The sequence below is a fragment of the Eleutherodactylus coqui genome, chromosome 5, assembly GCF_035609145.1.
Source record: "Eleutherodactylus coqui strain aEleCoq1 chromosome 5, aEleCoq1.hap1, whole genome shotgun sequence".
Lineage (NCBI taxonomy): Eukaryota > Metazoa > Chordata > Amphibia > Anura > Eleutherodactylidae > Eleutherodactylus > Eleutherodactylus coqui.
The window spans coordinates 143,695,974-143,719,071 of record NC_089841.1 but is presented as its reverse complement, the minus strand read 5'-3'; the positions used below and the strand labels follow the sequence as shown (position 1 = coordinate 143,719,071).

At 42.6% G+C, this 23,098-nt stretch overlaps 1 protein-coding gene across 2 annotated transcripts in view; it reads left to right on the top strand.

The window, feature by feature from the left end:
- The window catches only part of MPHOSPH9 (M-phase phosphoprotein 9), a 77,922-nt gene that overhangs the window by 11,307 nt on the left and 43,517 nt on the right, over nucleotides 1–23,098 (top strand). Inside the window, exons 3-13 of one of the 2 annotated variants that reach the window (XM_066603335.1) lie at nucleotides 1,391–1,450; nucleotides 6,273–6,387; nucleotides 6,783–6,872; nucleotides 8,799–9,343; nucleotides 11,388–11,499; nucleotides 12,824–12,908; nucleotides 13,341–13,435; nucleotides 14,849–14,959; nucleotides 17,336–17,775; nucleotides 20,935–21,090; nucleotides 21,567–21,654. In XM_066603335.1, the coding sequence (XP_066459432.1) occupies nucleotides 1,391–1,450; nucleotides 6,273–6,387; nucleotides 6,783–6,872; nucleotides 8,799–9,343; nucleotides 11,388–11,499; nucleotides 12,824–12,908; nucleotides 13,341–13,435; nucleotides 14,849–14,959; nucleotides 17,336–17,775; nucleotides 20,935–21,090; nucleotides 21,567–21,654 (1,897 nt within the window). The remainder of the gene's footprint in view (nucleotides 1–1,390; nucleotides 1,451–6,272; nucleotides 6,388–6,782; nucleotides 6,873–8,798; nucleotides 9,344–11,387; nucleotides 11,500–12,823; nucleotides 12,909–13,340; nucleotides 13,436–14,848; nucleotides 14,960–17,335; nucleotides 17,776–20,934; nucleotides 21,091–21,566; nucleotides 21,655–23,098) is intronic. The other variant, XM_066603336.1, reaches the window with a different exon arrangement.

Sequence of the window (23,098 nt, the reverse complement as noted above, 5' to 3'; positions counted from 1 at the left end):
TCACACTTGTATATATACATTGCACATAATACGCATGTAAAAAAGAACCCTACTGTTCTCTATGGGTGGGTAATAAACACTGTACATACGCAATCACATTGCGCATCTGTACTGTTTACAGGCAACTTTGCCAAGCGACAGAGTAGACAAAGAAGACTGCGCATGACAGCGTGTCTGAGAAACACGGTCATACACAGTCAAAAATCGCTGTCATAGAAGGCGATAGGCTGTCTCACACAGCGTGTAAGCCCAGCCTTACTGAGAGCAGTAACATTGTATTTCTGAGCACTCGCAGGGTAGTGGCCATACTCATCATTGCACTTCAGCATTTGTGGGATGGGCAGCTAGCCAAATTCATAAAAAAATATCCAAAAGGTTCAGAATACCATTGGATAAGGATAAGTGCAGTTGAGGATCTCTCACTCCTTTCCAGTAACGATGCAGAAATATATGCATTGACCACCTAGTTTCTTTGCAATTATTCCACTTATATTAATATATAAAGCATACAAAGTGTTTCAAAATTATTCACCCATAGTGCAGAAAGTTCCATAATTGAAAGGAAATGTCCAAAATGTAACAGTCCGAACGCTGTAATCCAATATGAGATGCTGTTGGAGATGGACAAGAGCTAATATTGCCGTGGCACGTGGTCGCGCTCTTGTTCTCTTCCGACAGTTTCTCATATTGGCTTACCGTACTTCATAGTAAATATAAATGTAGTTATTGCATAGCCACTGTAGTTGGTGCATATGTCTTTTCATCGTTATGGGCAACTAGCCTTCTTGGTTTATTGTAAAAGTCCAAAGTTTCATTAATATGAGATCCTGTGCTGTTTGTGTAAATGCAATACATACAGTAGGAACAATAAGAAACCCTCCTCTGTAAGACTCAGATGTCCAAAAACCTGGCCAAAAAAGTGCAGCAAGCTGTGCAAAAATTGCACTCGTAATACACAGTGAATGGAGCTCATTCATTTCTATGGGTTTACTCACAGGAGCGTATTTTTTCATTTACTTGTCGAGTTACACATGATGGTCGTAATATATACCGCAGCAGGCCATTAAAGCGAATGGGCGGCACAATAACAGTGAATATGCATATTGACTGAAATTCATGGGCCCTTATACATATTTTTATTTAGGAACGGCTACTACCCGACCACTGCAGCCAATCGGTGCCTTTCTCCTGGCATCATGGCCCCCAGCATAGCGGTGATGCCAAGAAAATGGCACATGACTTCTGCAGCCTGTGATTGGCTGCAGTGGTCTGGCGGTACACGTTCCTAAACAAAGGCCAGGTAAACCGCTGGGCCCCAGTGCTGGATCGCCGGTGTAGAGGACAGGTAAATACTGCTGCTTTTGGTATCTTAACACATTTCCAATTACAGAATTGCATCGGTCGACGGTCAGACAACCGCTTTAAGAAGAGTAAAAACTTCCAGAATAAGGTAGTTAGACAACAATAAAACCACCTATTTTAATATTTGAATTTGGCATTTTAGTATATTGTAATTGCTTCTACCTGGGGTGGGCCAAAGGTTTTCTCATTTACGTTTTGGGACCATGTTTAATTTTCAAGGTTTATTAAGATTCTACTTTACATGGCTGCATACTAATGAAAAAAATCACCTGGGCGCCTTTGGCTCTAAAATATAAAAAATTAGGTGCCAAATCATATTTTTGGTCACTAAATTAAAGGTCAATATTATGGGGTTGGAGTCTGACTGGGAAAGTGAGGGCTCCTGTCACAGATCCTTGTAGTTATCCTGGACCCGGGGTTTTTGCAGAGCTGAGATGTTTGCAGAGCTGAGGAATCTGCAGACATTAGGAGACCTTCCTGATGCCCATAAACATGATGCACCGCGGAGATCCACGCAGAACGGGGAAATCTGGCAGCCAAGAAAACCAAGATGCTGCCGGCATGCAGGAAGCAGCAGAGCACATGTCTAAAATGGACTGAGGCAGAGACTCCGCTCAGAATCAGCTTGTCTAAAAGAACACTAATTGACATTCTATGAGCTGTTAATAAGTGTAATACTGCATAAAATACACTACACCTACAAGTGGGCTTACTGCTGGAGACCATGGGACACCTCAGGCATGATATGCAAACGTTTTTTGACTGCTGTGGAGGTGTTATGTCATTTACACTCAGGAACTGGCGAAACTCGGAAACAGCGGACACAACTAAGAAACAGACATAAATCTTGACTAACACATGCTCAAAACACCTGCATACCTGCGCGCATAGCCAGATTGAATAACTATAGCATGTATGAGGTACTAGTTCGTATTTTGGCCAAGATACTTAAGCCTGCGAGCCCACTTCAAGGGTCCTCGTTGTCTCGCGGTTCCATACTCTAATAAGACAACTTCCACATAAAAGCTTGCCTGTATGACGACATCGCACTGGAACCTAGGGGCCAAACTAGACCTAGGTGACAAACGAAACACAGCAGGACTGAACGCAGCTCACACCAACACGCCAGGGATTTTCATGCAACACAGAACACCATGCACCCAGGACTGTTCACACCACACATTCAGCACATGCACAGACATGTAGGAACATGACACTGTTCACACTTAAACACACTGAACAAACAGAGGAAAGCCCAACAGCCTCTAGCAGAGGAGCTGGTATATATGAGCAGCAGACCTGACTGGAGAAATCCACACCCAGACAGCTCAATCAACCCCCACCTGTGGGGCTACGCTGCTGGAAACCCATGTAGAACAACAGATCACAGCAGCCTAACAGGAGGAGACGGTGAATGAGACAAAGGATAATACCACTATAATGTGATATGAATAGATGTGATCAGACTGTTGCTAATATGTTGAGTAAAATAGATGATCTGGAAAATCGCATGTGGCGTAAAAACATCTGTGTAGTTGGCCTTCCTGAAAAGCTAGAGGGTAACATCAAATCCTGGTTAATTACCTTTTTGGGCAGAGACTCTGTAACGCCAATGTTTGCAGTGGAAAGAGCTCACCGCTTGCCATTGTGCCCACCCATAGCGAGGGCTCCTCCGAGGTCCATCCTGATTAAACTTCTTCACATTAAGGACTGCAACATAATTTTGTATAAAGTAAAAATAGAAAGCATATACTGGTGGGTGGTGCTAAAATCTCCTTCTTTCCAGAGGTCCAGAGCACATGTGTAACCTTTCAAGATATAAAACGCTGCCTGCATAATCTACATATGCCCTATGCCATGTTATACCCAGGGAAATTGTGAGTTGTGGCGGGTGGTGTGACACATGTATTTGAAGGCTCATTAGATGCTGATAACTGGCCTGATCAAAATGAAAACCAGCTACGGAATTGAATATACTCACCTCATAGACCAGGGGCAGCTGGCAATAACTCATTTATTTGCCCTTTAAAGATTGAAGCAAAATACCCGGGTCAATAACTGGAGCAGATATATGTTATAAATTACATGTAACATTTTTTCGTTACAGGTGAGGGAAACTTAACTCCATTGGGACACCTTTTGCTGGAAACGCTTCCTATAAATAAATGGTGCATTAAAAATCCAGGAATTAAATACTATTCTTGTCACATAAGTTAATGTGTGATAAGGCTTGTTATCTTCCATTTACAAGGGACAACAGTTGTCTAAATGACTACATGAGCGCTAATGTCACTGATAAGGTCGTTGGCGTTCCTACAGAGAGTTTAGACAGACGGACTTCACCCTTAGGGTGCGGGCAGACTAGCGCATAAACGGCGCGTTTTTGCGACCAAACGTATATACGTGACCATCTGAGGCAAGTTTCGAATGTATTCGTTCACATGGGCGATTTTACGGCGCGTAAAAACGGCAATTCGAAAAAAAACGGAACATATGCGACCGAAATATGCGCCAACGCATATTCGATCGCCGAAAAGACCATTTGCAAAGTAGGAACAAACGAAAATACGCTTTCTAGCTCTGGTCGTGATCGGTGAAAAACGATCGCTCGGGCGATTATACGTTGCGCTCGTGCGAACGTAAATACGCCTACGCTCGTCTGCCCGCACCCTTAATTGCATCTTCTCGCTGGCTTTTTGCTCAGTGCTTCACCTTCTATGTGAGGTGCTGAGCGGACAGCATTTAGACGGAATGAGAATCCTGCGATCCAGCGATGGTTTTTATGGTGACTGAAAATCAGCGATAACAAATAGTAAACAATTTTTTGGTATTTACACTGGATGATTATTGCTCAAATTCATTTAAACGAATTTTGAATGATAATCGTCCCGCGTAAATGGTCCTTTAGCTATATAATGGTCCTTGCTATATAACGGTGTTTTGACAGTTAAGTATTTGCCCAGATTGCTCTCTGATCAATCACCCATACTAATTAAAATACAACATGCAAATAAAACTAGCTTGCGACGTTCTTTATGGAAATTAATTGCATTCTGGCTAAATGATACTAAAGGCCCATTTAGACAAACGATTATCGCTCAAAATTCTCTCAAAAAACATCTTTTGAGCAATATTCATTACGTCTAAACGCCCGGCCATCGTGCACTATTCGTTCATCGGTGATTTCTACAGGCTAGAAATCACCGATAACTGTTATCAGCGCTGCAGGCTGATTTTCTCAGCGGGTGGTGCTGCTAGTATTTTTTCAGCTGACATCCCATTGGCAGTTCTCAGCGGGACACCAGCTGAAAGCTCATAGATCAATGAAGCTGTTTGCATATACAAAACAGCTGCTTTGTTCTCCGAGCTATTGCAGCGGTGTCCCGCACTGCCTGCAGTAACTCTTAAGTAGCTGATTAGCTACTTAGAGTTATGCAAAGATCTTCGCTAAAAACTGTCGTTTGAGCGATTATCTTTCAGTGTAAATGGGCCTTTACTGTCCAAACATATCACGGTTAATGGACGAATACTTTATATTGAATAGTTGGACGACAAATGTATTTATAGAGCAAGAGGCCATGAAAGCTTACCTTAGAGGTCTCCTCATACAAAGTGTCACCCAGGTCAATCAGAAACGTAGTGCACTAGGTCAGAAACTTCAAAAATGACTAGCTGACACAGAGTCTGTATTGTTAATAACCCTACGCCTGAAACCTTTGCTAATTGAAGGGGGGCACTGACACACTGTACTTTGTAAACTCCAACTAGTAAACAAGGCTTTATAAGGAGCTTAAAAAAAACTCTACTGTGCATGTCTAACGGCTCACCATGCGAACCATCCGCAGTACAGATGAGAACAGAAGACAGCAGGTATATGCGGAGGCTGCTAAAGAACTCTAAGGGACATTCTAGGAGAGGTTAATAAGTGTAATACTGCATTAATACACTACACCCACAAGTGAGCTTACTGCAGGAGAACATGGGACACCTCAGGCATGATATGCAAAAGTTTTCTGACTGCAGTGGAGGTGTTACATCATTCACACTCTCGAAATGGTGAAACTCAGAAACAGCGGATATAACTAAAGGCCCATTTACACGGAGCGACGATCGCTCAAAAATCACGGAAAAGCGATAGTTTGAGCAATATTCATTGCGTCTAAACACGCGCCCATCGTGCACTTTTTGGGCCAAACAAAAAATCGGCGTTCAGCTTTATCAGCTGTTTTCCATGAGAAGTGCTGATAGCATTGTTTCCCGTTGGAGAACAAAGGAACGGAAAGCAGATAAAAGCCCTCGGGCTATTAACTGCATTCAGCTAAAGGCTTCATTTGCAAGTAGCTACTTAATAATTAATGCAAAATGATCGCTCAAAGCTGTCACTCAAACTATTGTTTGAGCGATCTTTGAGCGATCATCGGCCCGTGTAAATGGGCCTTCAAAATTAATTGTCATTAAAAAAAATTGCTAGATCATTCGGATTTGAAGGATAAACACAGCGAACAATCGAACGATAATTTGTTTGCTTATCATTCATTTCAAGCAAGCATGAAAAACCATTGTTGGATCGTTTGCTTATACAGTGAATGTGAACAACTGAACGATTTAGCGAGCAAATGATTAATCTGCCTGTATAAATGAGTTGCACGAGTGAACTCTGACATTGTTCGAATGATAAATTGTCCTGTCTAAAAGAGCCCTTACGTAGGGCTCCAAACTAAAGAAGAATCATTGGCCGCCTCAAGCTCTTCAGTCTAAAAATGTAGGAACCAAATGATATTTTTGTGTTTCATTAATGACATTTTTATGTGCCATCTGGAGCCCTGCTATACTAGGAAACCTTTACAAAATAAAACTATTTTTCTGACGTTACGTTTGTTTCTTCTGTCTTTTATTTGATTGGAATTTAGGATTGAATCAAGCAAAGGAGCCAGTTCTACCCGGTGTGATGATTTACAGACCTCTTTCTCAAGAAATCTGTGCCCTAATGCCCAGACAGATCTAGAAGTCAGGAACAGTTGTGAGGTAAGTCATCCTTGGCTTCTCCTTTTATTATCTGCCCATGGCTCACTTTGGCTGCTCAAATGGGGTCAGGAGACCCGGATGTGATAGTTGGGGTTCCCAAATCCCTAACAGACTTGTCTTATTATTATGTTTTCACTCCCAAGTAAGACAAGTGCTTGCAGAGTGTTTTATGTTCTTGCTGTACATGTAATAAACATACATTTTCAACTGCTTCACTACCTGAGCAGTAATAGTTTCTTAGTCGCTGGCTGCTAATGCAGGTTTGCTGCATGCTATACGCCAGGCTATGAATTAGCAGGTTACTCACGCATCTGTTTAGAAAATTTCTAGACGAATGCAAATCTCTTAATTTTACTTTCAAAGCAAAATCTTCAATATTTTGAATTCTGTTACAGGCACAATTGTTACAGCTGTTTCAGCATGTTGAACGTCAGTGTCAAGAACAGATAGATGCCCAACAAGAGCAGTTTAACCATCAGCTACAGGTGAGGGGGGAAGTTATGCCACTTTGCTTCATAGGCCGCTCTCACACAAGTATTCGTTACAGTGTTTAACGTGGTGTTTGAAACGCCCGCTAAAAACACTGTAAAAGGCCACAATTGATTTCAATGGGGCTTCTAAGATGAGCGTTTTCGAACACTGTCTGCTCTATTTTAGTGTGTTTTTAATGCACCACATCACCCATTACAATGATAGGGTGTGTTAAAAATGCTGTTAAAACGACATGTTTAAAAAAAGGCTATTTTTACTAACGCCTGTGTGAGAGTGGCCCTACAGTGTTTTTCTATTGATGGGCAGTTGTGATAACTTTAACATCTTTTCTGGAGCATGAAAATGTTTCTCTACATATTGCAACTCTGAAACCTCATGTCCACGGGAAAAATAAGGCCCGCGCGGATTTCTGCTACAGATTTCCGCAGCAAATGCACTTTAAATTGTCTTTTTCTTTGCATGCGGAAGATCCATTGAGATAGAGGACCGTTGAGCCCACCCGCGCGTGATCCGCGTTAAAATGGAGTATGCCGCACTTTTCCTTCACGTAAAATACGCAAATCACTTAAAATACCATCCTCGGCTATTTAATTAACCTTAGCAGGTGATCAATGCTTTCCTACGGGATGCAGGGACGCGGATTTCACACACGGGAGAACCGTGCGGATTTGATAAATATAATTTCCCCGTGTACATGAGGCCTCAGAGTCTTGTAAGTCCTTGAATTGTAAATAAACTTGAGTAAGAGCTAGAGATTTATATGAGGAAGAGGGCTGGTGTTTCACAATAGTACGGTAGTATGTATAATTGCCAGAGAGCACAAAAACTTCTTTTTAATCCTTAAAACTATAATTTTTATTAATGTAGTTCCAAAAAAATGAACATAGTGTGTTATTTTTACTTGTGCGGTTTACAAATTCTGCAGTGCGTGCTGAGCAGCGTATTTATATTTGTAGATAGGATGTTTAGTCACTACCTTCTTGTCCTGTGCCGTGTATTTACAGTATGGGTGGGTGGTCGTTAACAAGAGTTAATGATAGTTAATAAGTTATATGTCCCCCAAAATACTGGGATTGAAAATTACAACTCTTCCTGCAACAAAACAAGTCCTCATAGAGCCGCATTAACGAAAAAATAAATAGGCTATGGCCCAGTGCCCACGGACGGATTATCGCTGCAGAATTCACTGCAGATGCCCAGATGATAAAGGGAATGTATCACATATATATTTGTTTCTAATTAAAACAAAAGACATATTTCATTTTTCTAAACAGTTTTTATTCTCCGTTTTGTTTTGTTAAGAAAACCATTTTCCAATGTATTATTAAAGGGGAATTCCCATGCTAAACACCCATCAATCCTGAAAATGAAGAGGCAGCAGTGAAGGTTTAGTTCTGTTCGAAGTCTTAGCACAGTGGCAGTCCCAGGCTGTATAGGGAACTGCAACAGGCCGCATGGAGAATGTATAAGACCCATTGCTAATAACATTGCAGTCCTTTCATTCTCAGGATCGATGGAAGTCAGGAAGTGAATCTTCACCGAACCTAAAGTGATCTAACATCACATAAGATGGGAATACCCCTTTAAATCCGTTTAGATGTCTTTTTTGTGCCTATTTATATTGTTAGCGTCATTATGGAACGATTAATATTTCTATTTCAGTGATTTCGCTCTTGGCTTGTCAGCCCTGTAGCTGCTTACATACTTTTAGTATATAAGTTTGTATTTATTCTGAATATATGCACAAATTTAAACTATTGCAGACACATAAAGGAAAATATTTTTAGCAGAAAAACAATAACTGTTGCATTATACAAAATGAGTCTGTTGTGTATACATTTCCATTGTAGTGTTTCTGTGCTATTTCTTTAATAAACCTTGGCACTAACGTTTTTCTACTGATTACTCTCTATTTTCAGCTCATCCGAGACGAAATTAAGCACTTGGCCCAGTTACAAGGAGGCAGCTCTCCTTGGAGTTATGGAACTTGCAATGCCATTTTACCTGTGACATATGACACCCATTCTTTAAAACCTCAGGATGAGCAACCCGCAGCGGATGAAGAAAGGGGGAAGGATTCGAGCAACACACTCCATCAGTTTAGAGAACTTGATATTCATCAAAGAGCTTTTATTACACAGGAGCATTTTTTGGAGAACACATCCATCAGCAGTGGCTATGGAACACATTCTGCTTCTGAGCCAAACGCTTGTTTAAGCAGCTGCAGTCAAAATACCTCAAGGGAGACGAGGCTGCCTGCAAAACAGACTTTAAAAGAATGGAAGACTGAGTCTATAGGACTGCATCATTCACAGCGCTTACCTTTAGAAACTGAAAAACCCTTTAAGCTGCTATCTGGTGCAAGTTGTCACCCGAAATCCTCTGAGGGACAATCATTACAGCATTCAGAATCGCTTCTAAACTGTGATAAAAGTACTACCTGCAACACTAATCAGCCAAATAGGTATGTGGTGCAAACATCTGTAAGTTGTTAGGGACTCTGTGTCACAATTTCTGTTTTCATTGGTTACGTCTAATAAGAATTGGAAAATGCTTCTAAATCCATTATGTATCCTGTAAAGATGGCCCTTTGGGGGAACATAGAAGACAAACACATGAAGGTATGATTTAAAGGTTGTATGACATAGCAGGTCTTATTAAAACAACCATAGTGGAATATATACAAAATAAAAACCTCTACAATCACTATTCAGTAGCTGGTTGCTTTGGGAGCATTTGTGTATGTGTTCCCTCTTTACCAGCCAGTGTATGGAGGCTGTGGGAAGGCTACCGTGTTAGCAGAAAGGGTAATATATATATCGAAAGTGCTTGTTAAATTCCTCAGAGCCCTGCAAGCTTATCCCATATTTCTTGCTTGTCCTGGGATACATTATGATTAGAGGTGAGCGGGTAGTGCCTTAGCCGAGTATCTCCCCACTCGTCTCTAAAGATTCGGGGGCCGGCGCGGGTGACAGGTGAGTTGCGGCGGGGAGCGGGGGGAAGAGAGGGAGAGAGAGATCTCCCCTCCGTTCCTCCCCGCTCTCCCCCACCGATCCTCGAGTCTTTAGAGACAAGCGGGGAGATACTCGGCTAAGGCACTACTCGCTCGAGTAATGTGCCTTAGCGAGTATACTCGCTCATCTCTAATTATGATCATATGGTCCAGCACAAGTCTTACTGTCTGCTGTTCATCGACAATTTGTAATTTTGTCCATTATATGTATTGAAAAAACAGTTTTTTGAAATAGTGTCTGTGCTCCAAGGAAAGGAGGATATAGTGGATAGTACAATGGGTATACCGTAAGAGGACTAACCTGATGTGGGGTCGGTTGGGTAACAGAACTCCACACCAATAGTCCAAGTTAGTATTGTTAGTATTGGACCTATAGTCCAAGTTAGTATTGTTAGTATTGGACCTATAGTCCAAGTTAGTATTGTGGTATTCATTGGTATCCAATGAATACCACAAGCATGTAATCCCATCCGGTGTAGGTGGCTGTGAAAGTGTCAGTGGAAGTACCCATGGCTAAACAAGCTCGGTATAGTAGTCACAGAGTGAGAGTATAGTAATCACAAAGTGCAGAAAAAATCCAGCACTACTATGTGCTATGGTGTAGTATGTATTAGGACTTAAAGGGGTTGTCCCGCGCGGAAACGTTTTTTTTTTTTTTTTTCAACCCCCCCCTGTTCGGCGCGAGACAACCCCAATGCAGGGGTTAAAAAAGAACACCGGAGAGTGCTTACCTGAATCCCCGCGCTCCGGTGACTTCTTACTTACCTGCTGAAGATGGCCGCCGGGATCCTCTCCCTCGGTGGACCGCAGGGCTTCTGTGCGGTCCATTGCCGATTCCAGCCTCCTGATTGGCTGGAATCGGCACGTGACGGGGCGGAGCTACACGGAGCCGGCATCCTGCACGAGCGGCCCCATTGAGAAAAGAAGAAGACCCGGACTGCGCAAGCGCGGCTAATTTGGCCATTAGACGGCGAAAATTAGTCGGCTCCATGGAAACGAGGACGCTAGCAACGGAGCAGGTAAGTGAAAAACTTCTTATAACTTCTGTATGGCTCATAATTAATGCACAATGTACATTACAAAGTGCATTAATATGGCCATACAGAAGTGTATAGACCCACTTGCTGCCGCGGGACAACCCCTTTACCACATCATCTAAAGCAACCTTCTATTCGTCTACTAGGATTGGGGGGACTTGATGGCATCCAAGTTTTCCCTGTGAAGTAAGTCCTAATACATACTACGCCATACAGCACATAGTAGCGCTGGATGTTTTCTGCACTTTGTGATTACTATACCCTCACTTTGTGACTACTATTATATATATTTAGGACACTTGCTGTGTTGACAGTCATGGGGTGAGCATTTTTTGTATTATTGGATGCATGTCATTTGGTAGCATAATTGCATTGACCCCTTGGGAAGTATATACCAAAATATGTCTTTCGGATTATTGAATTTTGGTATTCATTGTATTTTTTGTTCATAATACTAGATCACTGACAACCTGGGCTCAGAAGCTCAAAAGGACTCCTTGTAAAAAGACTAACAAAATAGACCAGATTCCGGCTACTGCAACTGAGTTACATTCCCCTTATGAACAAGATGTAAGTGATTCTTAATATTGCCTGTTATATACAATGAGTGCTTAAATGGGCAAGTCCATTTGCTGAAATGATACTTTTGCTAGCAGTTTAGAAACTAACCTGCCAAGTTCCATAAGGCCAAAGCTTCAGAATTAGGGCGAGCACCCACTGGCGTTTTTTTACCTGCGTTTTGCGTTTTGCGTTTTTCCTGCACAGGCATAGAGATAACATGTGTTCCTGTCCACTGGCGTTTTTTTTGCGTTGCGTTTGCGTTTTTAACATAGGAACTGTCAGTTGCATATGTGTCCCTATTTTTCTCCTAATGCACCCATGAATGTCAATGGAAATTAACGGAAAAGCCGCGAAAACGCCGCGAAAAACGCGTGGAAAAATCGCGGGAAACGCGGCAAAAACGCTGCGTTTTTTTCCCCGCGGAAAACGCAAACGCCAGTGGGTGCTCGCCCTCAGGCTTAGGAAAACCTTGTAAAGGGGCTGTGGCAAGATGGAACATTGTCCCCTATCAACAGGACAGAGGGGTAACTTCTGAAGACACCTGGGAAGACTGGAGCTTTGCTGGGCGCTTGAACTTGGCAATCTCCAGCGCTTGCATGAAAATGAATGTAGTGGCAGGCGCATGCACAACTGCCGCTCTATTCATGCAGGGGCCTTTAAGTAATTTTAATATATTTATGATATCGTAATTGATTAGTATGCAGTAGTAAACAAAATGATTACTGCTAGAGCGATTCTGATTATACCTATTATACTTGTCCTGATTGTATAAGAGGTCAAGCACTAAGCTATCTTCGATGCATCCATTGAATCAATGGAGCAGCAGTGCGCAAGTTCACTCCAGGATGTGCCAGAGCCCCGTTTTTTTAATTGGTGGGGCTCCCAGCGGTCAAACCCACACGATCAGCACGTTATCCCCTATCCACCAGAGAGGGGTTACAAAGAGCGTCTCTCGGTCTTGAGGACTCATTTTATCCTGTATTCCACAGAAAACTCAATGATTTGAATAGGAACTGTGTAATAATTTCCCATGCGGTATCACTGCAGGGTAACTGCGCACTTACTACTAGGCTTCCAAACAGAGAGCAGCTGATCACTTCAGATTCCCAGCAGGAAAATGCTTTATCAATTTATTCTTAAAGAAAAGCCTATTCTCGTATTCTGCGGCGTGTTTCGGCAATATTACATTTGGATGTAAAACTACACTGCTTAGTCAGCGGTTTCTATAATCAAGCAAGGTCAAATATGTATAACCTATTTTGAGATGATCTCAGACTACACAGGTTTTCTGTCACTTCTTTGAATTTTTTTTTCTCAATATAATGTATTTCAGCTGGAGTACACAGATGGTTCGTCAAATTCATTTTACCTCAACAATCGGACGGAAAGTGCAAATTCTTTGTTTTCTGCTGGGTCTGGTAAATATGCCACTTGTGATAATGATTAGGGATGAGCGAGTATACCCGCTAAGGCACTACTCGCTCAAGTAATGTGCCTTAGCCGAGTATCTCCCTGCTCGTCCCGAAAGATTCGGGGTCCGCCGCGGGGCGGGGAGCTGCGGGGGAGAGCAGGCAGGAACGGAGGGGAGATCTCTCTCTCCCTCTCTCCCGCCTGCTCTCCCCTGCTCCCCGCTGCAACTCACCTGTCAGCTGCGGCGGCCCCCGAATCTTTAGGGACGAGCAGGGAGATACTCAGCTAAGGCACATTACTCGAGCGAATAGTGCCTTAGCGAGTATACTCGCTCACCCCTAATAATGATATTTCAGTTATTTTACATGAGTCTTTCTTGACAAAAATGACAACCATGAAACAATTGAACAATTGGGGCTTGATATTTGCTATCTTAATAGGTTTTACATACTGGATGATGGATGAAAAGGAGATGTACCATCCTTTACCTGAAAATATTGAAACTGGATTCTCAAAACTTTTATCTTCTAAAGAGGTATATTTACTGTATATCCTGGAATTATAGATTCACTCTATATAGCATATGCTGTAGATTTATAAGCAGACAAAGTAGTGAATTTAAGGGCTCAGTCACACGGGTGTTTTAACGTGCGTTTTTTTCACGCGTAAAAAACATCACACTAGATAGAACCAATGCTTTTCGATGGCAGCGGTCATATGTGCGAATTTTACATGCAGAAAAATGCCTACGACACCGTTTTTGGAATCGCAGGTAACTGTGGCATCAGTGTTTTTTGATTATGAAACCACTGGATGCTGTCACATCCAGGGGTTTCACCTTGTGCTCAGTGGGGCCGGCGGCAGCAGCGCCGATCCCATTGAGAACATATAGTGAAGATCGCGAACCTCTGTGACAGCTGTGGCAGAGGAGAGCGATGTTCTCCCATTGAATTCAATGGAGCCGGCGTTACAGGCGGCTCCTTTGAAAGCAATGGGCTGCCGGCAAGCCCTGCAGTGATTTTTGGGGAAGGGCTTTAAATATAAGCCCTTCCCTGAAAATAATCCCTAAAATGTGTGAAAAATAAAAAAAATATATACTCACCTCACAGCAGCTGCTGGGGCTCAGGCACGTCCAGCCAAGTCTTATCCTGCACTGCTGTGAAGTGATTTCAGCTGCTGAAAGTGCTGCCTCTGATTGGCTGAGCACTGTGACCAATCAGAGGCAGCTGTCAGCTATTGAATGACAGCTGCCTGTGATTGGTCTCTGCGCTCGGCCAATTAGAGGCAACACTTACCCATTCATTGAAAAACTAGCTAGGTTTTTCCTGTGTGTCGCCTGCTTTGGTCATGCAAATTTTTGAATGCATGCGTTATGCACCCTAAAATTTGGGCCTCAAAACGCCTATGTGACTAAGCCCTAAGGCTGCCACACAGTTTTCCCCTGAGATCCTTTTAGGAAAAAAAAACCATTCCTGTTGTGAGGAATATGCCTGTTAACAATGTCCAATCTTCTTCATGGTTTTTATATTTTCATGTGGTCCCTTCATCGTACAGCCGCACACATGTTCTGTTTACCTTTGTCACGTTCGACCTGGGCGTAATGCACACCTCGCCCAGGACAGGCGCAAGACTATGCCAACACTGGACAAAGGAAAACACAAAAAAAGAGGAAAAACTGACTCTGCTCCTAACTGGGAAAGGTCCCTATCTAAAGCAGATTGACTGCTCTGACAAGTGCGAACCTGCTGAACGATTCTCGGCCTGCTACCTAACCCTAACAGGTCATGACTTGTGCTACGGCCGCTGCTAGCTCGGCCCACACAGTGCTAAAATAGGTGCAGTAATGCCGATGAAATAAATATATTCGATTAAAACATGTCAACTTTTTTTACACAGTTTTTTTAATATCATTCTCTATTTTTGTGTTTTCTTGGATTGGATGTTGAAGCCTGAAGCGGTAAGGATTCCATCTCTAACTGATATATATCAACAGAAACAAAGAAGTCGTGAACAGTGCTGGGAACCTCTGTCTCCTTCTGAACATACCCATCCCCCAGAGGTAAAAATAACATTATTGGCATGCAGGTCTGTGTATAGTAAGATATGAATGGAGTTAATGGGAAATTCAAGATCCAAGCAGGCCTTCACATCCAGGCAACATAGAAGTGATATTGCAATATACGCTGTTAGTGAAGTTCCTATTTAAATGTGTTCCTGTCATTGCTTGAAGAGCTTTAGAGCATCTTCACACAGCTGATTCTTTACTCACCAGTGTGAAGGAACCCTAACAAAAAAAAGCTACAGCCTGAAGGCAGCTAATAATATACTATGTGCGAAACAAAATAATAAGACACAAATAATCTATGCTGATTGTCCTCAACATCCAGTGTCTTGGGCGACAGCGATATAGCTGCTAAAAAATCACTGCTATGTACATGCGATTTTGCAGCGTCAGTGATGTTTTTTTCTTGGGCATAATGTAGGATCGTGTCACTGCTCCCTGCGATTTACTCACATGATAGAATCGCATGATGTTGTCAGGAGAAGATTAATAGGAGTTTCTAATGTTAGGATCGCATCGCAAAAAAATCGCAAGTTCATCCTATTTGATAAACAAAGGGGGGTCCATAAGGAAACATGGTCTACAAAAAAATTGCAAAGCGCTTCTGTATAGAGCTTGCCGCGATTTTGTATTCTCGCATTGTAGCAGGCTACAAAACATCACTAATGTGAAAGAACCCATCGGAAAGCATGGGCTTCAGGCCGCTTCCACATGGGTGACGGCGATATCTGATGCAATACCGCTGCTATGTACACACGATTTTGTACCGTCAGTGATGCTACCAATGATTTTCTCATGTTATAAAATCGTGCGGTTTTGTAGCGAGAAAGTTAATAGGATTTTCTAAAGTAAAAAAAAAAACAAAAAAGTTTGTGCGATGCAATGTAACAAACAAGGAGGCTCTATAGGCAAACATGAGCTACAAAAAAATGCAAATCACGGCTGTATAGAGCTTGCCGCAATTTAGTAGTCTCGCAGTATAGCTGCCTACAAAGCATCGCTCGTGTGGAAGAGCGCATAGGAAACCATGGGCTCCACTTACATGCGACTTGTAGCACTGTCACATCTCTACAAAATCGCGCAAGAAAATTGCCCGTGAGGAAGCAGCCTCACATAGATGCATGTTGTAGTGCTATCGCATCGCTACAAAATCGTACGATTCTATCGCATCGCTACAAAAACGCATGTATGTGAAGCTCATGGTTTCCAATGGGTTCTTTCAGGCTACAAAACATCTCTCATGTGAAAGAACCCATTGGAAACCATGGGCTTCACATACATGCGTTTTGTAGTGATGTTGCATTGCTACAAAGTTGTGCAATTTTGTAGCTCATTTGAAACGTGCGATTTTCTTGCATTGCGACAATGCTACAAATCGCATGTATGTGAAGCTCATGCTTTCCTATGGGTGTCTTCACATTTGCGATGTTTTATAGCATGCGACATTGCCCTCAACTTGCGATGTTGTGTAGCCCATGTTTCCCTATGGAGCCTTCCTCTCTGTTGCATCCAATCGCATGAAAACGTGGTTTTCGTGCGGTGTGATGCAACTTTGTCAGTAGGAAATCCTACTGTATAATCCCTAAACTAAGGTGCAGAACAAAAGCAAAAAAACCCCACATACAGCACCTAAGAAGCGCTGTCAGCTTCGCTGCATCTTCTCCCCAATCCCGGCAGTTCATTGAATGGCTGTGCTTGGTTCATCGAGCGCTGGCTCTGATTGGCTGAGCTCCAGGGTCAATCAGAGCCCTGGTGCTTAGCCAATCAGAGGAAGGGCGCTTAGCCAATCAGGGGAGGCGGGGATTTTCCACTTCCAGGCCAGAAGACATGTCTTAAGACAAGTTCCGGGGACTAGGGAGAAGATGCAGCGGAGTTGATAGCACCTCTTAGGTGATGTTTTTTTCTTTTTTTTTTTTTCTGCAGCTAGGGCTTATTTTTGGGGTATGGCTTATATTTCAGGCACCCCTCCCCCCAAAATAAAACCTTGCACATGGTGCTACAAATTTTGCACAGCTTGTAGCGCCACAAAATTGCGGTATCGCCGCAAATAAATGCAGAGTTATCGCATGGACCACCGATGCAATATTGCTGCGATTTTGTTGCGGTGATATTGTGTCCCCTGTGTGAAACAGGCTTAATACTCAATAACTTATTCTGGCAATGCTAATGTCTTCATAATTTTTTTGTACTAGGTTACTTAGTTAACGGTTTCCTCGCTGTTCTGGACATCAAAGAAAATACATTTAGTTTCATCACATTATTCTTTTATTAAAAAACAACATTTGAGAGCTGTGAGAGCGGTAGACATGCCTCTTCCTGCAAAATGGTTTTATACAATCTAAGATGTATAATTTTTTTTATTTTTTTTTTAAGATATTGACATTGGATCCAACGCTACACAAAAAACCTCACAAAGCAGTACTTTCCAAAACTGCTCCTCACTGGGATGAGAGCTGCACAGCTCCTGTGACTCCTGACTCCATTTTGGAACATCATTCTTACAATCCTGATGATGAAGAGACTGCTTCTAATGCTTCGTCTTTGTTGGGGGATTCATCAAATAGGTCTCCCCAGTGTCTGGCAGCAGGTGATAATAAGCATTGGAAATCTACCAGATACAAAGTGAAGAAAAATATAGACTACCAGCTGTGTCATGGAGACGCTTGCAGTGATGAAAGAATGAACTGTACTGAGGATGAAGCAAACAGTTTGGCTTCATCCCCAATATCTCAATCACCATTACCAGTTGCAGAGAACAAAAGGCCGTGCTCCTCTGGCTCCTATCCTATGGACCATCCTGTAATGCTTTCCAAGTAGGTGCTATGTGGGTAGTGATTATTGATCCAGCTGTAATTAAAGGCTTTTTGTACACAGATGCATTATTGATGCAATCTAAAAGACTACGTTGTTACTATAAATGATCAAAATGACCAACTGAACAATAAAAGCAATGCTTCTAGGAGAGAATAGCTCCATAACGCAGCCTGGTGCTCGCCATAAGAAAATAACCTCAATGCTTAAATGGAGGCAGGCATAATCTGAGATATCTATAGTTTCTGGATAGTCTGTAGTATATTCTTAAATAAAATCACAGAGGTGAGAGAAAAATGTATAAAGACACAACTCACAGAAAAGGAAGCCAAATATGCATCACCTGATACTGCAGGGCAGGACCAATCATCATATCCCCTAGTAGCATGCAGAGAGACAGATTGCAATATGAGGGAGCTAAATGTTCTGTGCAGACTGATATGTGTGGACTGCAAACAACATAGTTTGCACATATGAACTGATGCCAAGGATGCTAGCCATAGATAAGTGCGCCATACAATACAGGAATACAACCCCTACTGGCAAAGCAGTGGATTGACCTGTATCACCATAGTGCGCCACACTGGCAGGGCATCCTGGGCTCCCCAACATCTGTAGCACACTGCATGCAATAAAAAATACTGATAACAGCGTGTGTTAGTTTTCATATTGGCTAAAACATGTAAGCTGACGGGCTGCGGCAAGGCCACCACACGTACGTCAGAACCTACGCTATCTCACTAATAGCTAAATAAAATCACAGAGGTGAGAGAAAAAATGTAGAAAGACACAACTCACAGAAAAGGAAGCCAAATATGAATCGTCTGATACTTCAGGGCAGGCTCAACCACATAGCCTAGTAGCATGCGGACAGCCAGATTGCAATATGAGCTAAATGTTCCTAAATCTAGTATATCAGTATATTCCTAAATCTAACCAATCATATGAGATAGCTATTGGGAAATCATATTTTTTATTTGTGTCACTGGGGGACACAGCAAGAGCTATGTTATAGCTCCTGTCACTAGGAGGTACAAAAAGAGTTAGTCCCTCCTAGCCGCTATACCCCTCCTACAGGCACTAAGCTAAATCAGTTTTAGCTTTGTCTCCGTTGGAGGCAGACCTCCTGCTATGCTGGTCTTCTCTGTTTTTGCTATTTTTTACTCAGGGTTGAACTAACTTCCCTGATTATCCCCAAGTGGGGAAGGTGAAGAGTGCTGCATCAGACCCCACAAAAACAGTCTGCTAAGAAAACATCACAATGTGACGTCAACCTAGGAGTCAGTCATTTCTCGGTGCTTGCAATAGGGTACTTTACATTTACCTAACTATAGTACGCCTCATTACTCTCTTCCATTTGTGGAGTCTTGTAGTATTGTGAGATTCTACACAGTTACAGTAGCCATTCGCAGCCGCATCACCCCTTCCATAGGTGAAGTATCATAGTATCTCGTAACTTCTATTCAGTTACTATAGTCCTTGTCCACCTCATCATACCCTTTCATGGGAAGAGTATTGCAGTACTGTGAGTGTTCAATCACGTACATTACTACACATTTATAGTAACTGTTGTCCACCTCATTACTGCCTATGAAGAGGATTGTAGTTCTCCGAGTCCCTATATTGCACATGTCTGCATAATCGTGGCAAGCAGTGTTGGTGGTCATTACCCCCTGCCACAGCAGAAGTAGTGCTAGTCCTGTGAGACTACATCTCTCCTGACCCCATAACTTATAACTACAGTAGTATAGTATGCCTCTGCTTCAATCATTACAAGGCAGGCCCGACATGCAGCAAGCCCCTTCCTTGACCAGTCTCATGGAAGAGTTGGGTGTCATTGAAGGATACAGTGTTTGTCATGATTGCAAATGCTTCCGCCACGTAGCCATAATATCATCCCCCATTAAGTAAGTGTGCTACCGCTAGTCTTTGCTTTTAATATGGTGATGCAGTAAATGACAGAGTGCAACTGCATTCAATATCCCTCAGGACAAAGCAGCGTGATAGTGTTGTCCCCTGTGTCTGCCTCCATTGTGAAGCGTATATAAATGCCGTGCTGCCTCATCCCCTCCTCTATAGAGGAAACATTGGTAATACCTATCAGCCCAGTATCTAAGCTAATTAGGCTGTGATCGTATACGTAGACCTCCCCTCCCCACGAAATGAATACATGCATTACTGCTAGACTGCTATCCGATTACTTAGTGATTGCAAGCCTCACTCAACCACCTTGTGTCCGTCATATGATATGCCGAGTCCCTCCATTACTGCTAGCCTTCGGCTGGATGTGGTTGGGCAGTGTTTGCTAGCATCAGACAGTCACATTCTCTCCTTTGGGAGCAGTAACTGTATACTCTGCCATGCAGCACCTAGGAGACTCACAGTCCACCCTTCCATATGGCAATTATAGCGTGATTATGTATTTAAAGAAGCCTCAATTTGCCTAATTTTTGTCCCCTTAAGGCTACATGCACACAAGTGAAAATCTTGCGTGAGTTTTGTGAGTTTGCGAGATGCACAAAAGTTGCGCGAATAAGAACTCCGCTCTTTTGAATGGAGTTATTCACATGAGTGTTTTATGTTGTTTTGTCCCTCACAGCAACGCAGCATGACCTATCTTTTGGTGTTCCCTTGGAACGCCTCGCTGATTTTTTTCAATGGGTCCATTAAAGACATCGCATGGCACGTGCATGCTGTGCGATGTGCATGCGAGTGCAATGTGACGTTTCAATGGGAAACACTTGTGATCCTCGGGCACGCCTGAGGACCGCACTTTCAGATAAGTGAATGAGGTTCATAATTGCGTGAGATTTCTGCATCTCGCAACGCACAAATCTCACACGCATTTCTCAGCCATGTCAAAGCGGCCTTAGTTGAAAAGAACGGTAGAAAAAAACACGCCTCACAAAAATACAATTAAAAAAAACGCCATTCCAATAACACTTGTTAAAAGTAACCTAGAAATCTCTATTTATCTATCTATCTATCTATAATGAATCCTATTGCACTACCACCATGGGACTGTTTTTTTGAAAGGGGCGCGACAGCACAAGGAAATAAATACAGAATTTTTATTGCAACTTTCTTTAAATAATATCAGCATATATATTACATATGTATATTTTTTTCTGAGTCTTCTATTATGTTTTATTAATTCTTAGTGTCCGGCGAAGTTTAAGGGAAAAGCATGCTCGGCACTTGGCTGATTTACGAGACTACTATGAGTCAGAGATCAGCAACCTAAAGCAACAACTTCTTGCCAACAACAAGTCCACTTCTACTGAAGACCTGATGAAGATCAACACTCTGATAGAACGGTAATGGCTGCTTGGATTTGAAATTTTAATTATGATGATTTATTTGTATAATACTTTGGTAGCTACTGACATAAAAGTAGCCGCTTAGCCTGTCCAGTGGTATGATGGGTCAATTAGAAATGTAAAAAGCTGTAATGTGCTGCTACTTATATAGGGTAATGTTGAGTCGGTGTTGCACTGAGGTATCCAGTGACCGCACTCCTCTCAATGTTGAGGTGCTGTGTGCTGATTCAGGTTTTTTGATACAAAAAAAGATTGTTCTACAGCATCAAGATAAAAAAGTAAACTTTAAAAGCTATAGACTTTTTTGGGAGTTACATAAGCATAATTGGTAAATCCCCCTGTATTTACAAGCTGCTGCTTAGTATACTGGCATTCTTTTACTTATTGTTTATTACTCCCCATATGTTTTTTTGGTATGAATCGAAGAATTACACTCCGGCTTACTGATCCACTGAGTTTTATTCCTTATGTAGCTGTTGCCAGATGGAAGGAGCTTTAACTGAAGCAAGCAAACAAATCCGTGTACTTGAGAACACAAATGGTGAACTTGAAATACAAGTGGTAAGTATTCATAATTAACCAGGTATGTTCTATGTGTTGGTTACATTATACAACATTCACAATTATTTAGTGGCTTGAACCAAAATTTAGATCAATCTATTAACCTCTTGGGGACATGGACAGCGTCAAGCTTGTGCAGATGATGTTCTGCAGAGTGTTTAGGCTTCGGAAAGAAGGAGGGTAGAACGCTCTCCTCGTTGAGGTGGAAAGAGGAGACTACTTTGGAAAGAAAAGATGGAACAGGACGGAGATCCGCCTTATCTCGATGAAGCACCAGAAAGGGAGAGCTGGATGATAATGCTGCAAGGTCAGAGATGTGGCAGATCAAAATGATGGCTACCAGGAAGGGGACCTTCCATGATAGCAGACGGAGGGAAATATGCATTGGCTCGAAAGGGAGACAATTATAATGCGCCCAAGACCAAATTGAGGTCCCAGGGTGCTGACACGATATGGTAAGGAGGGGGAGCATGTGCCGTGCATTGAAGAAATGTACACACTGTGGATTTGAAAGCCAGGGGGCGTTGGAAAAGGATAAATAGCGCATATACTTGACCCTATAAGGAACTGAAGCTCTAGCATATATCTATGCCTGATTGGAGGAAGGAAAGGATTCTGGGAACAGAAAAATACATGGGTTGGAGATGATGCTGCTCGTTTCATCTGAACAAGGACTTTACACCCTATGATAGATGCAAGAGGAAGAAGGCTTCCTATCCCTGAGCAAAGTCTAGACAACAGGGTCGCCGCCGTCAAACATTGCGTATACAAAATGTGGGTAAAGAGCTGCGCCCTGCCGCAGCAGATTGTGTCTGAGTGGCAGTGGCCAAGGCTTGTCGACGAATAGGGACACAACATCAGCGTACCAGGGACGAGTTGGCCATTCTGGTGCTAGGAGGATCATTGGTATGCTTTCCATCTTGGCTTACTTGAGGGGCAGCAGAATCGGAGGCATCAGTGGAAAGGCGTACAGGAAAGAGAACTAGTTCCATCGGATTGCTAAGTCTCTCACCGCGAATGCTTGAGGATCGCGAGTCTGTAACACAAAGCGGAAGCTGACTGTCAAGCCTGCATGCCATCAGAGCTACATCCGTGCTACCAAGAGCCCCAGCACCTGCATGCCCTGGCAGATAGAGATGGGAATTTGTGACCGCAGAAAATGGATGCGTTGCTAGGGAAGTTCTAGCTTGTATATTGGGAGTTGTACCTTTGCCTCAACCGTATCAAAAAATAGGCTGCAAAGAGTGAACTGACTGAAAGTGTCCAGCGCTATCTTGAGGCTCTGTTGGTTGGCCCTGATTTACAGTGCCTTGATCAGTATATTATCCAGTTAAGGGATCGCCACTATCCCCCTGGAATAGAGAAACACTGCAACTGCTGAAAGCACATTTGTGAACACCTTTGGGAGCTGTTGCTAGGCCGAATGGAGAGACAACAAATTAGA